The following is a 14,303-nucleotide window of genomic DNA, read 5'->3' on the forward strand; positions in this document are numbered from 1 at the left end:
TTGATCAGGAGGGATAAATTATGGATCAGCATGGAGTACTGTGGCGGCGGCTCTCTGCAGGACATCTATCACGGTAGGAGAACAACAAACTCGTTTATTTCACACATTTCTGTGTGTTTGCAGTTTTTTTTTTTCCTCTCTAACTGCTTTTTCTTCTCTTTCCCTCAGTAACTGGGCCTCTGTCAGAGTCACAGATAGCGTACATGTCACGGGAGACCCTGCAGGTAATGTTTACATTTTACACACTCTAGACGTAGCTGGGTTAGGGTTAGGGCTCTGCGTTCATTTCCTTTTGCCTCTGTCGAGACTATAACACAATGGCATCATTTTCACAACGTCAATGCGATACTTTGAACCGCCAAATCTCCCAAAAAGTCCCTTTGCATAGAAAAGCGATGCATCAAAAAACAACGTTTAAGATTTTACGCAAACTGCTTCCAAACACAACAAACGTTATGCATAAAACTGAGGAGGCTGGTGATTGTTCTCCTTCATGCTTTGATGTTCTAGTAGAAGCTATGTACCGCTCGCCAGCGGCGGCCTCTGCTTCGTGTGCCAGATGTGGTCATGTGGTCCAGCGGCGTCGATGCTGGGACTGAGGCTTACTCACCAGAAGCATCGATGGCCACAGCTAGTCTTTAGTACCGTGTAAACCTTTTGCCACGTGGGCCAAAATTGTTTTTTATTGTATATACATTTATTTATTTCATTCGCAAAAATGATTTGATTATGAAGTGTTGTACCGATACCAGTATGGGACGGGGCCCCCATCCAGCACTAACATAGTGGTATCGTATCGGCGAGTACCAACAAATAGGGCACTGATACCATTTTGATGTTTGTATGTCACTTGAACGCAGCCTTCTCTCTCCCGACTAGTATTATACGTGTTACATAAGTTCATGAAAGTTGCACTATTTTGGCATTTGAGAGCCAAAACTCAGGGTTTAAAAGATATTATTCAATTATTAATGTAATTTTACTGTTTTACTGTTGCACTACAATTATGTTATAATTTCACGAATGTTGCACTATTTTGGCCTTTGAGAGCCAAAAGTTTATTCAACTATTGTCACCCATTCTAGGTAGGCAATAAAAAGTTCTACTACCCTAAATAGTATGCAGTTCTTCATATAATCACACACACATCAATTTCAAACAGAGGGTATCGGTATCAACCAATACTGCACAGCCAGCCAGGTATCAGGGCCAAAATATGGCATCGGCACAACACTAATTATGAAATGCTTTTCTTTTTCTGCGCAAGGGCAAACTAAACATACAGTGTTGTAATAAAATGGTCAAAGTTGTCTAATTTTAGTAGAAAATGTAACTCTAAATCATTGTCCATCCAAGACATTAATAAAAAGCTCTAAGAAATAAGAAACTCTTCAAATATCAATTATTATTATTATTTTTTTGGATTGATGCTTTTTCTTTGGCCAAACTTAACAGGTTCCTGCTTTTGAGTAAATTCGGCAGGTGTTTGCGGTCCTATTTACTATGAAAATAAAAGCAACTAAAATGATGAAAGAGGAGTGCTTTGTGTTTTTTACCTAACATTTTCCCTCTTTAGATTTTCTCTGGGCAGTGAAATCTTTCCTCTATTAAAAAGAAGAACCTTGACCGTCTGCATCAACCATCTGTTTGCTCCATTCCTGAACTGCAGCGTCGCTCATAATCAGTCCAAGAGCCACAAATGGTGCACAGACCGTACTGGCAGGGGACAGCACTGGGCTAGGGCTTTAGGATGTTTAAACTTTATTTTAATCTTTCCTTTTGTGACATGAATAAACACAGGCGGGCTTTAAAGATGGACTAAAATAAGAAGTGTAAAATGTTGATCTAAAGAAAATAGCAGAACATCAGCCTTTCATATGGAGAATCTTATTCTCAAACTGAAATAAGTTGGTTGCTTTACTTCTGTTGTGATATTTTTATGTTATTTTTTGCCATATAATATACAACAATAAAAGTCACTGACACCAGCTGCCTTGTTTTCACAGGGTTTATACTACCTGCACAGTAAAGGCAAAATGCACAGAGACATTAAGGTGAGTCTAAAATAAACTATGCTCTTTTTAGGCCGTCTCTTAATAGATATCCTGTTTCACGTTACTTGTAGTGCTGTTGTAAATGTTGTTTGCATTATTTTCTGTTCATGGACGTCAACAAACCAGTCAGACCTTTGTTTCATGGCCCACCTAAAGCTAAATTTATGGTCATATTGCTCTTATGTTTTTGCACAATGGATATAAAGCAACATATTTAGTGAGGAAATTCCTGGCTACATGTTTATTAGTGTGAAAATGAATAATTTCTGTGGCGATGAGGGAAAGGCTGGTCTGAGTAAACCTCTCATGAAAGTGTGTAGTGTTGTGTTTTTTTCATGTTGCGTACTGAGTGTCATCTCTGGGCTCTTACAGGGAGCCAACATCCTCCTGACAGACAACGGCTACATTAAACTCGGTGAGAGTCGCCTTTTATCTTCTGTCTGTGTAGATCCAGGAAGATTGTTCTCAGTCTGCCTCCGGGGGGGGGGGGGGGGGTCTTCCTTCGGCTCGTTTCTGCTGATGCTCACCCTTTTCTCTCCTTAGCTGACTTTGGCGTGTCGGCCCAGATCACAGCGACACTTGCCAAGAGAAAGTCGTTCATCGGAACGCCTTACTGGTGAGTGTCATGGCGTTTCGTAGCCCATAGGGGCGTCTGTGCAGGTCCAGTGAATTTGTAACGTCAAACAGCCTTTTATGCGCGAAACCTGAACTTTCAGGTGAACGTGCTGGAATTTGAGCGGCTTTTTTGTCATAATTTTGCTGCAATTTTAATGGGGGGTTAAACAGCGGAGATATTGAATTTCTGGCTCTGTCTAATCAGAGCAAATAAGCTCCAGTTTTGATCATAAGGAAAATTTGATCATAAGGAAAAAGGGAATTCTGGTTCCATGTCTAGCTGTTTTAAAGCACGCAGTGTTTTGTTTTACATGCCTTCTGTGTGTCCTTCCATCTTTACTAATGTGCTTCTCCCACGATCTAGGATGGCTCCAGAGGTGGCAGCGGTGGAGAGGAAGGGGGGCTACAATCAGCTGTGTGATATCTGGGCAGTGGGCATCACTGCCATAGAGCTGGCAGAGCTGCAGCCGCCCATGTTTGACCTGCACCCCATGAGGTAAAGCTGTAGCTTTGGGTGTTTCTGGTCACCAGAACTGCACTGCAAAAATAGAACTCAAAATAAGAAATTATTTCTTGAAATTATATAATTTTTCCCTGATTTGTGCAGGTAAATAAGATTATTTGCCAATGGAATAAGATTTTTGCACTTAAAATAGGCACAATTCATCTCTATCATCCTATTTCAAGTGAAGTATATCTAATTATCTTATTTTAGGGGTAAAAATACTAATTCCATTGGCAAATAATCTTATTTACCTGCTCAAATCAAGGACAAATACATTAATTTCAAGAAAATTTTACTTATTTTTAGTTCTCTTTTTGCAGTGTGTGTTCCTGTCGTCGCTGTGAAACGATAACGGAACACAATGAATTTAACACAAAAAAACTGTTCCTGGAAAAACATTTTGCAATGATTTATGGATTTTATATTTTACTTTTTTTATATTCACACCCGAGTTTCCCCATTGCAGAGCGATTTTAAGGAATTCTGATATTCTCCTTCTTGTGACTTTCTAATTAGCAGCTACTCTGTGTTGTCTTTTCAGCAATAGAGCTGGGCCTCCACCGTATTGTTTTTTCTTCTCATTATAAGAATTTGGGTTAATCTTTACAATGATAAATTCCTATTAGCAATTTCTGTCCCCCCCCCCCCCCCAAAACGCAGATAATGTCAGTGATTGTTATTTTTGCTATTTTCTCTCCTGTTTCTTGAGAGCATCAAGAAACAGCAAAATAAATGTCAATAAAGTCAAAAATATAAGGCAGTTACTGTGGGGAGTTTAGTGATAAAAATCACATTTCTTCTTTTAACAGGTGTCCGGATAAAACGTTGAATTTGGTCTTAATACATGCTACATGATTAAATGTGTTTTTTAAGGACAGTATTTGTGCTTGTGGGGCTATTAGGCCAAAACCACAGATACCTACAGAGACTAAATGAAGCTGGTAATAGTCTTTTATCATCACTTTTTATCGGTATCACAATAGTACAACAGTATATCATGATAAAATTTACAGTCTATATCGCCCTGCCCTAGTTGGAAAAATAAGAAAGAAATGAGAAAGCTGGTGCAGTGGCTTTACAGCCGTAGCTGGTTAATAGCGGTGTTCACCTTGATGCCGCTAAGGAGATTGTTTTCAATTTGTGATCTTTTTTTTTTATTTTTTTTTTTATTTTTTAAATACAAAATTGCAAAGTTAATTCACGTGGTCGTATTGTTTTTAGAGAGATAAGGTTTTCTCTTGGAAGCTCCACTGAACAAGTCCTAGGAGGGCTGTCGGTGTTCTCTCATAGTCGCTCATCCTTCGTGCTCTTCACTGATGTTATTTAAACTGCTAGAAATGAATGACCTCAAACCCCGACAGAAATCGATGGGCAGCAACGTAACCATAATTTCTGCCGATCTTTAATCGTTGTCGTAACACAAACGGGAATCTTCTGGCCACAGATCCAGAGTCTTCATGGTTTGCTTTGCTCTCTCTCCCGCTCAGGGCTCTCTTCTTGATGACCAAGAGTAACTTCCAGCCTCCGAAGTTGAAAGATAAACTGAAGTGGTGAGACACCAACTAACCCGCAGCTTCTTTGATCACCTTCATGTCGGTGAAGGGAGCTGCTGGCCTGTGTCGTTGTCATCAGAGCTGTGGCAGGTTGAGGGTCCGAGCATTAACTCTTTTGTTCTCTGGCCTCGACCGACAGGACAAACAACTTTCACCATTTTGTGAAGCTAGCTCTTACCAAGAACCCAAAGAAGAGGCCAACGGCAGAGAAACTGCTGCAGGTGAGAAATTATACTAGCTAATTCTGCCTTCTTCAAAGAAAATGACCTCAAATGCTGTTTGTAAAGACTTGTATCCGTTATACTTCTAGAAGAACACATCTTAGGTCTGAAAGCCCTGTATAATATTTAGTTTTAATTTAATTTCTGAGTTATCACAATAACTCAGAAACAAGGCAACTGCTTTTCCTGGTTGCTTTGTGAGCTTATTAAATCACTATTAAATGGTACAAGCCCAGTTGTTGTTTTATTTTACTCCCTTTAAAGTCGTAGAAAGTCATCTTGAAAGTGCTTGAATGTGTGAAACGCGTTGGGCGTTAGTTTAACTCCCTCTCCCACCGCTCTCCCAGCACCCGTTCGTCTCCCAGCCTCTCAGCAGGACGCTGGCGATCGAGCTGCTGGACAAAGCCAGCAACCCCGACCACAGCACGTACAACGACTTCGACGACGACGAGCCCGAACCAGAGGTAACATTTGCCCTTCTCGGGTCCCTGCTGCTGGAAAACTGAAGCCTTAGCAGGAATATCAGAGCAGCTCAGCCAGAGAACAGATTGTGATTTGCTGGATTTTTTTTGCCTCTTTCCTCCCTTTCTTAAAATATGTCCTCATGTCTCCTCAACTGTTTTTTTTTTTTTTTTCATTGAACTCCTCTGCCATTGCTCAGCAGTCTTATCCTCTCTCCTCACACGCCTTTCCCTTCTTCATGAGACTCATTTTCAGTATTTTTTATCCCCCCTCCCCTGTTTCCTCCTCCGTTTCTCCTTTTGCCTCTTTTCTTGCTTCCCTTCCTCTCTGATGTGGCTTTGCTCATCTTTTCCTCCTCTCTATCAGCACTCCTTTCTTCCCTCTATCTTTTACCTCACTCTTCCTCCCTCCCCTGTTTTCCTCTTGTTTTCTCATCTCCACCCCCCCCCCCCACCCCTCCCCTCTTAGTTTAAATACAGAGGTCATTTCCTCCCCATAAGCCCAGGGGCTCGACGCGCACCCCGCTTTGCGGCTCGTAGGAAGGTACTTGTGTCGGCTGCAGTGATGTCCCTCTAACACAGTCTGTCTGTTCTTTTGAAAACGTGTTTTGATTGGAGCTATAAAACTGAATGTCCGTTCTTCTCTCTGGCTCCTGGTGTTGTCACGGAGGCTCTGGCATGTGATGTACTGATGGATAACTCTTGCAGCTGCATAATTAGTTTAAACGTTCAAGCGAAGACTGAGTTTCAAGTCCCTTTGTGGTCATTTTGTTTGTTCCTCCTGACGTCTGATTAGCTCGCCCTTTTTAAAGTGTGAAGTCATTGAATAAATTTGTTTTCTTCTGCTCCTTGAGTGCTGAAAACATCATAGGAACACAGAGAAACGGATAAGCTGAGGTCCGCTTGAGGCCGTTGGTGTTTGTGGGGCGACTGTAAAATCTTGGCGTATTTCTTTAGTGATTAGCCGCATACCATGGCCACGTCGGTGACAGCTGTGTTAGCGATAATATACGTGCAACGTCACTAAGGACACGTCTTCCTCCGTCCCAGTTCTGTGAGAGCAGCAGCTGTGATGAAGAAGAGAGTTTGGTCGATGAAGAGGGCTTCCGAAGCATTACGCTTTCCACTGTCATAGGCACATTTAAAATGTATAAGCAAACAAGGTTTACATTTTCTTTGATTGTGCAGCTCCAACTTTTTAAATTAAGCGTTGAAAAAAAAAATCATTCACAAAGTACTGTGCCTTTAAACGTTTTGTCATTTTGTTATAAGACAATCCCTAACCTCACTGTATTTCATTGGGATTCTTTAGGTCATATACTAAACGTAGAGCATAATTGTAAAGTGGATTGAAAAATTATTTGTGAACATGAAAATCAGAAAATTCAGCCATGCCTTTGTATTCATTCCCCACTGTCGATGTGTAGAAATACTTTATGGTCCAATTAGAGCTGCAGGTATGTAGGTTTCTATCTATCAGCTTATCATATTTGACCACTTTTCATTTAAAATTTCTCATGATCCGTTAGATTAGACCAGGTGTGTCCAAAGTGCCCCCCCCCCCCCAAATGTTCAAAGAACAACTGACCCAAATATTGTTCTTATATTGCTAGACCACAAAGAGTCAAGTTTATTATTATTATTATTATTATTAAAGAGTCAAATCAAATTATTCAAAAATAATTTGCAACCTGGAAGACCATCTTTTAATACAACAAATGAGCAAAACCTTTTTTTCAATTTTGGATTTACAGTGATGAACTAATTTATTTAAAATAATCACATTTTGTAGAGCCGGTACAAATTGAAATTTTTTTTCTTGTTTGGGTTTAAATGTTTTGTTAATTTTCTGGCCCTCAAGTTTTTTTTTAACTTGACAATTTTGGCCCATGTACCGAAAAGTTTGCACACCACTGAATTAGACACACAAGATTGGGTGTGTGAACATCAATTTTCAATTATTGTCAGTGTTTCTCTTTTGGATTTAGGTCTAGTCATGGTCAGTCATGTCCAACACATGAATAAACCATTCATCTGTAGCTTTGGCTTTATGTATCGTGTTCTTGTCCTTCTGGAGTGTGAACCCCAATCTACAGCCCCCAGCAGGTTTTCTTCAGGATTGTCATTTATTTATCTCCATCTTTCCAACAACAGCGACCCGTTTCTCTGTCCCTGCTGGGGGAACAAGCATTCCCAGAGCATGATGCTGCCACCACCGTAGTCCTCTGTGACAGTGGTGTGTTCAGGGTGATGTGTAGCGTTAGCCTTTTGCTGCACATATTGTTTTGCATGAAACAGCCTAAATTAAAGACTTTCTCATTTGACCAACCCACCCCAACGTCTTCCATATGCTTGCAGTGTCACCTGCATGGCTTGTTGAAATCACAACTGTGACTTCATATTGACAGCGACTAGGATGCTTTCAACAGGTTGCACCCCCTTCGGTGTGGCTTTGCAGCTCCTTCAGTTATTGTGGGCCTCTCCTTTCATTCTTCAGAGAACATCTCTTAATAATTATAACACAGAGCTGTATTTTTTTTTTTTTTATTAAATGGGTGACCTTTGAATACAGTTAGTTGCCCTGGTGTAAAGGGGACTTAATACAAATGCTCTCCTTGTTTATCTTTAGAGGAAAAAAATAGAAAAAGGATTTATTCTTTTACCCCACTTCACAATTATGCTCTTTTTTTTATGTTGCTCTATTATAAAATACCAATAAAAACATGGAAAACCGGGTTTGTAATGTGACAAAATGTGCAAAACTGAAAGGAGTGTCAATACTTTTAGAAGGCACCATAAGTCCTTTTGTTTTTTGTGAGAGAGTTTATGGATCTCCATTTGGAGACCCTAACCCATGTAAAAACAATATATTTGTTTGGGAAGCCATCTTCATCTCCCATTTACTCCTAAAGTTTCTACTCACTTTTATGGGAATGTTATGAGATTGGACCTCCTGTTCTACTCGATGAAAAGCGATAATTCGTAAAATCATTTTCAGACTTGGTTTGTCATCTCCAGTGCTTCACAGGCATGGTGTGAGTTTGCTGTGGTTTTAGCTTTTCTGTGAACAAAAAAATTTTTTAGATCCTTAGATTATACATTTAAGATGTCAAATAAAATGTTATGCAAAATTTGTATAAAAAAAAAAAAGAATTGTTGATCTACTTATCTGTGGAAGTGTAAAAAAAAAAAAAGCTATTTCAATCTACCAGATGTCTAAGTCTCTACAAAAGGTTTAAACATTGATGCTGCCACCACAGATTGTTTTTCAGTGACCCAGTTGTCATGTTTTTGGTCTCATTGAAGCGTGTGGCTGGTTGTTTTGCTGTGTCATCAAATCCTGCTCCACAGGAAATGCCAGAAGGATTGTGTGTTTTCTTTAAAATCAGCTGTAGTCTTATGTGCATCGTAAACTCCAGTGTTGTATCTAATATTTAAACAACCGCTTGACTTTCTGTTTACCTCCCTCTCTTTACTTCTAGTCTCCAGTCTCTGTTCCTTATCGAATCCGCTCCACCAGCAGGAGCACCAGGGAAGGAAAGACCCTGTCTGAGATCAACTGTAAGTCTGTTAACATTGCCTTCCTTTTTTTGGGAGGTGGGAAGAAATCGCATTTCACGTTCATCTCTTAAACTCATATTCTTCTCCATCCTGTTGTCTCTTCACAGTTGGACAAGTGAAGTTTGATCCTCTTTTGAGAAAGGAGACAGAGCCTCATCACGAGCCGGTGAGTAATGAGGTGTGGCATTGTATTTATACACATGTGAACGAGACTGTGTGGCTTGAATTTCACCACCACCAGCTTTGTCCTTTCTAACCTGGTAACGTGACGCACTTGGCAAAGTCACTCTGTGGTGAACCAAGTATGATGGCCCTCCACATGTTTAGTTTGGTTCATGAAATGATTGAATTTAAACAGACTTTGGATCATTTAGAGTTTATGTAAGATCTGTTACTGTCAAAAATGTCTTCTTTTTTTCTGATCGAAATTCTATTTATTTGGTTTAGTGTAAAGTTGATTATTAATTAAAGTAAGTGAGGTTAATTAGTTAGGTTTGTAAAATAATAAGGTTAGTTCGCAAGCAGGTTAGTTAAATAGAAAGTGGGTAAATAATAATGGTTGCTAAGTGAGCAAATGTCAGTAGATTAAGCAAGGCCAGTTAGTAAGACGGGAATGTATGTAAAGTTGGTAAGTAATGTCAGTAGGAAGGTTATTAGGTACGTTTGAAAGTATGGGTAGCTGGTGAGGTGAGTAAGCAATTACGGTGAAGGTGTGCCAGGGTTGTCAAAATTATCAATATTTTGATCTAATCAACATTGAGAAAAAAATTAGTATTTTAACTCATCGTTTGTGTCAACCTGGATATAAACTAATCCATTTACATTTACCCAAATTGTCCCACTTCTCCTGACATTAGCACTGCTATATCCCCCCACCCCCTGCAGCCACTTGCCTGACCAGAACAATAACCTCTGCTAGCACTGGGAGTACGTTCAGGGAAAAAATACACGAGAACATCTTTAGGCAAACTATAGTGTTTTTCAAAGGCAGACGGGACAAGCAAAAAACTAAATGTCAAAAGGTGCCCCATGCTAGCTGCAGTAATGCAATAATCTAACGCTACAACACGGATGTTTTAAAAGCAACTTTAAAAGGTCAGTAAAAGCTCCTGTATCTGCAACAGTGAAGTAAACCTCCCAGATGACATAAACTAGCAATATCGTTTGAAATTTTAACTTCCTGGACAGCCCAATGACGAACCCTGTCGGTCTGAGCTACCCTGTAGAGATGCACTTCCCATGCGCGTAGTAAAACGCAACGCTCCGTTCTGGTACGGTACTAATCAGCGCAGGAAAGGGTTAATCATCTGACGGCTCAGTCAGCTGCTAAATAGTGAAGCAATAAAACAAACCGCTGGGCCTCTCCCCCTCCTGTTAACACATCTACATGACAACGTTTTAATTACGATCCCCACGAACACAACACTGGTAGAAAGATTAAAACGTAATTTCTCTGCCACGCCACTAGTAGGCGGTATGTTCTTTGAATCGTAACATGCGCGCAAATGGTGCCACGGCGTTCCCACACTCGCTCATACCAGGGTTTTTTTTGTCTACACAACAGAGACTGTATTGTTTTCAAAACACTACACCGTAGACCCCATTTTAAAAATGTACCGTTTTCAGAGAAGACGTGTGCCGTTGTGGTTTAGACGAACAGTAGAAATGCAACAAAACTTTTCCATTTTCACCAGAAAAGAAAGCTGTGTAAACAGGGCTAAATGGAGTTCAATTGGAGAGATTTAACCATTTAAAGTTTACTCAGAGGCTTTCAGGGGAAGTAGAGAACCACAGCTAATATGGGTTTATTGCTTTGTCCTATTTACTTTGGTATCCCCAATTCAGGTTTAGATTTAACATCACACCTAATTTTGGAGTGTTTCATTTAAAAGACAACCTGATGAAATCTGGGACATTGCTAGCTAGTAGTTAGTCTCCAACCTGACTAACTAGTACTGTAACTACTGCATTTCAACATTGCAGCTATATCTTCCTGTAGTAAAACTAAACGACGCGCTAATTCACATACCTGCATGAAACAGCAAATCTGGATTTGAGGGTTGGAGATCAAACTTGAAAATGTTACGTTTGTGCCCATATTCTTCATTATGCACAAGTTATTACATGATTAATAAAAAAAAAAAAAAAAAAAAAAAAAAAAAAAAAACCATCAGTATCGATGTCCTCATTAGCCTTCCACTACTCTAGATTTCCAAGTCATCAGGATTTCCTTCATCTATCTAGTGTTTTTTTAGACTAACTGAAGTAGTTGGTACTTTTAAATATTGCTTTTGGAGCTGAAGAAACCTCTCCCTGGGATTGAACAAACAGGATTGGGCAGATTTCAAATACAACAAAACATGCCAACCCTACGCTCTGCCACACCTTCCATATTTTCACCTTTCATATGTACCTTTTCCAATACCCTCATTATTCTTTTTGGCAAAAAAAGAAACTCTAACTACAATGAAATCAAACCCTTACATTTCTCCGTCCTCTCTGCGATTTCACCCAAACATTGTATTAAAATGGGAGCTCGTTGTATTGAAATTATAGCACATTGTCCCTAAAGCAACATTCATTAGAATTTTAGCTTCCTCCTCAGTTTCCCATCTATTAATAAGTTATGCCGTACCCTGCTTTCAGTTGTTTTTCTACCTCACCACCTACTTTTTTTCTTTCTGAAATTCCATTCAGCAGACTTGTCTATACAATTTCAAAGTCAAGTGAACCATTACCACATATTTTATCAAGTGATAACCTTTTCTATATAAACAAAATGATCGACAGCACAATGAAACACTCACAGTTTATTTGTATAGCACCAGGTCACAATAAATATTATTTTAAGGTTCTCTCTCTGTAAGACAAACCGGGTCCGTTCATTTCCAACTATATAGAAGTCGGTTCACTCCAATACAACCCAGTTATACGGTCAGATTAAGATCCATTAACTGCAGTCCAATTTGGTCCTAATTATAACACAATACCATCAAGCAGAGGGTCAGAATGGACCTTGTGTTGCATCAGACAAAATCATGACCCATAGCTGCTTTGTTTTTGTTTTTTTTGTTCAGCTTAGGATTGTAGCTGATGTAATACGATTGCTAATTATCTATCTTATTGTTTTTTTAAGGGATGCATTTACATTGATTTTGGATTTTATACACACAATCTTTTGTTACTTAACTGAATGTTATTGATTCTTCCCCTTTTTTGGGTTTTTCGGTTATTAAATTTCATCCTCACATATTGCTTTACTCTTTCCTCTCCTGTATTGACTTTAATTATCCCACGTGTTCCTCCTCTGCCTTTGTAGCTCTGGTTTTTAGACTTCGTTTTCCACTCATTCATCCTCTTCCTCACCCTCATGCCTCTCATCTTCGCTGTTATCTATAAAAGTCCAGGTTAATGTATTAACTGAGGTCTCTCTCGCTCTGTCTTGCTGACCAGTGTGATTCTGAGCCCTATCTGGACTGTGTTGAGGAGCTCTACTATACCGCGAGATCTAATCTGGTAGTACTCCCTCTGTCTCTCCCATTATTCGTCATCCGTCTATCTATATATTAGCTGGCTTTTCTTTTTCTCCTCATAGTTTATATCTCTTACCTGCGTTTCCACCTCTTTCATACGTTCCCTGTTGTTCTTCATGATCTGTTATCAAAGGACAAGTCCTTGTTCCTCTTATTTTTAATTTTTTTGCTCTCTGAACTGTTGTCTCTCAATTTTATTTATTTTTTGTTCAGTCAGAAATCACTTCTAGCTGCACAATATTTAAAATATAGTTGCAGTGCCTTGCAAAACTCACCATACCATAGCTTAAACCTTTTTCAGATATTTTTGCACGTTGCAATCGAAAACTTCAAGTTAATTTATTGGGATTTTATGTGGCAAACACAAAGTTGCACAAAACTATGTACCAGAAGAAACACATATGCAGGATGTTAAAATGTTCGTGATGCGCAGGTGTATTTAGCCGCTCTAAATAAATACTTAGTTTTTTTTCAGGTATGTCTCCAGCAGCTTTGTGCATCTAGAGACAGATTTCTTTTTTTTTTTTCTTTTAATTTTTTGCCTCGTTTTTTTTGTCTGCAAAGGAGTTGCTTGTCATCAAGTCCAACTGAGATCATCAGCGAAGAGCAGTTTTAACAGATTAGCAATTCGATTTTGTCTGGGCATTCCCAGCCCTGCGCTACAACCATAATGTTTCAAGATTAGTGCTGGACGACGAGAAAAGCATATTGGTAAAATAGAAATCACATTATATCGATAATTATCAAAACATTGTAAACAAATACTGTAAGTGCAGCCCTGGCCATTTTATATTGTTGCTTGATGACCTATTTTTATGTAAAAACCACTGAATTCAAACTCAACCCTTTATTTAACCAACTTTTTACCAAAACCTTAAGTAAAAAAAAAAAAAGAAAAAAGAACAGGTGCTCCATGAACTCTTTAAACCTTGGTGAAGAAGCATTCCTGGGTTTGTGATTGGTTGGTTGGTTGTAATGACAGTAGTGTTAACCTCCATGATAAGCTAGAATGCAGAAGGAAGGAAAACTGTTCTTCTATTGAACTTTTTATTGAACTTTTTATTGACCCGTTTTTCTATTGAATTATCCTCCAGCCATATCCAAGACAGGGACGATCTGTTCAGGGGAATGAGCAAGTTTGGTTTTCGTCCAATTTTAGTATTTTTACATACAAAAAGTAACATTTTGAAGTTATCCGATCTAAATAAGTTGTAAACTAAACAAGCTTCTTTGGCCGTCTTTGAACAATGGCTGCCTATCTTGATAGGTGTCCATAATAAAGGTCTGTGAGATGTAGCCTAACCCTGCTTTAGACTTCTCCACAACCTTTCTGACTTCTTTGCTGTGACCCTTGGTCTTCATTGCTCCATTTGTTCACTAATACTCTCAAACAAACCTTTGAGGCCTTCACAGAACGGCTGAATTCATAGAGATTTAAATCCTCACAGAGGGACTAATCAGCCGACGTCTGAAAGGATAGTTGTACTGGATTTTATTTAGGAGCATCAGAGTAAAACGGGGCTAAACACAGTGAAGGCATTTTTAGTATTTTCATAGGAAAATCCTGTTACATTTTTCTTCTTTACGTTGGTCTGTCGCACAAAATCCCAATAAAAAATGTAGAACCCTTTTTGAAGCTTTTTTGGTTTTAATGTGTAAATGTTCAAAAAGTATAAAGATTTTTTTTATTATTTTCTGCAAGGCTCTGTAAGTTCGCTCTCACGACGTTGGTCCATCACCTGTGGTCCGTCCGTGTTTCACCTCTTTTCCGACTTGCTTCACTAACTGGTGCTTTAGGTC

General features: G+C 39.2%; 1 protein-coding gene across 12 annotated transcripts in view; it reads left to right on the top strand.

Moving 5' to 3' along the window:
• LOC105917631 (mitogen-activated protein kinase kinase kinase kinase 3) overlaps positions 1-14,303 on the top strand; it is a 56,869-nt gene that overhangs the window by 17,851 nt on the left and 24,715 nt on the right. For 6 of the 12 annotated variants that reach the window (XM_021310601.2, XM_021310600.2, XM_021310604.2 and 3 more), the window contains exons 4-16: positions 9-73; positions 169-224; positions 2,007-2,054; positions 2,427-2,469; positions 2,598-2,670; positions 3,034-3,165; positions 4,662-4,724; positions 4,867-4,948; positions 5,296-5,412; positions 5,879-5,953; positions 8,892-8,970; positions 9,078-9,136; positions 12,424-12,486. In XM_021310601.2, the coding sequence (XP_021166276.2) occupies positions 9-73; positions 169-224; positions 2,007-2,054; positions 2,427-2,469; positions 2,598-2,670; positions 3,034-3,165; positions 4,662-4,724; positions 4,867-4,948; positions 5,296-5,412; positions 5,879-5,953; positions 8,892-8,970; positions 9,078-9,136; positions 12,424-12,486 (955 nt within the window). The remainder of the gene's footprint in view (positions 1-8; positions 74-168; positions 225-2,006; positions 2,055-2,426; positions 2,470-2,597; positions 2,671-3,033; positions 3,166-4,661; positions 4,725-4,866; positions 4,949-5,295; positions 5,413-5,878; positions 5,954-8,891; positions 8,971-9,077; positions 9,137-12,423; positions 12,487-14,303) is intronic. The other 6 variants (XM_021310603.2, XM_021310605.2, XM_012852491.3 and 3 more) reach the window with 3 other exon arrangements.

The sequence above is a fragment of the Fundulus heteroclitus genome, chromosome 22 (genome assembly GCF_011125445.2).
Source record: "Fundulus heteroclitus isolate FHET01 chromosome 22, MU-UCD_Fhet_4.1, whole genome shotgun sequence".
In the NCBI taxonomy this organism is placed as follows: Eukaryota; Metazoa; Chordata; class Actinopteri; order Cyprinodontiformes; family Fundulidae; genus Fundulus; species Fundulus heteroclitus.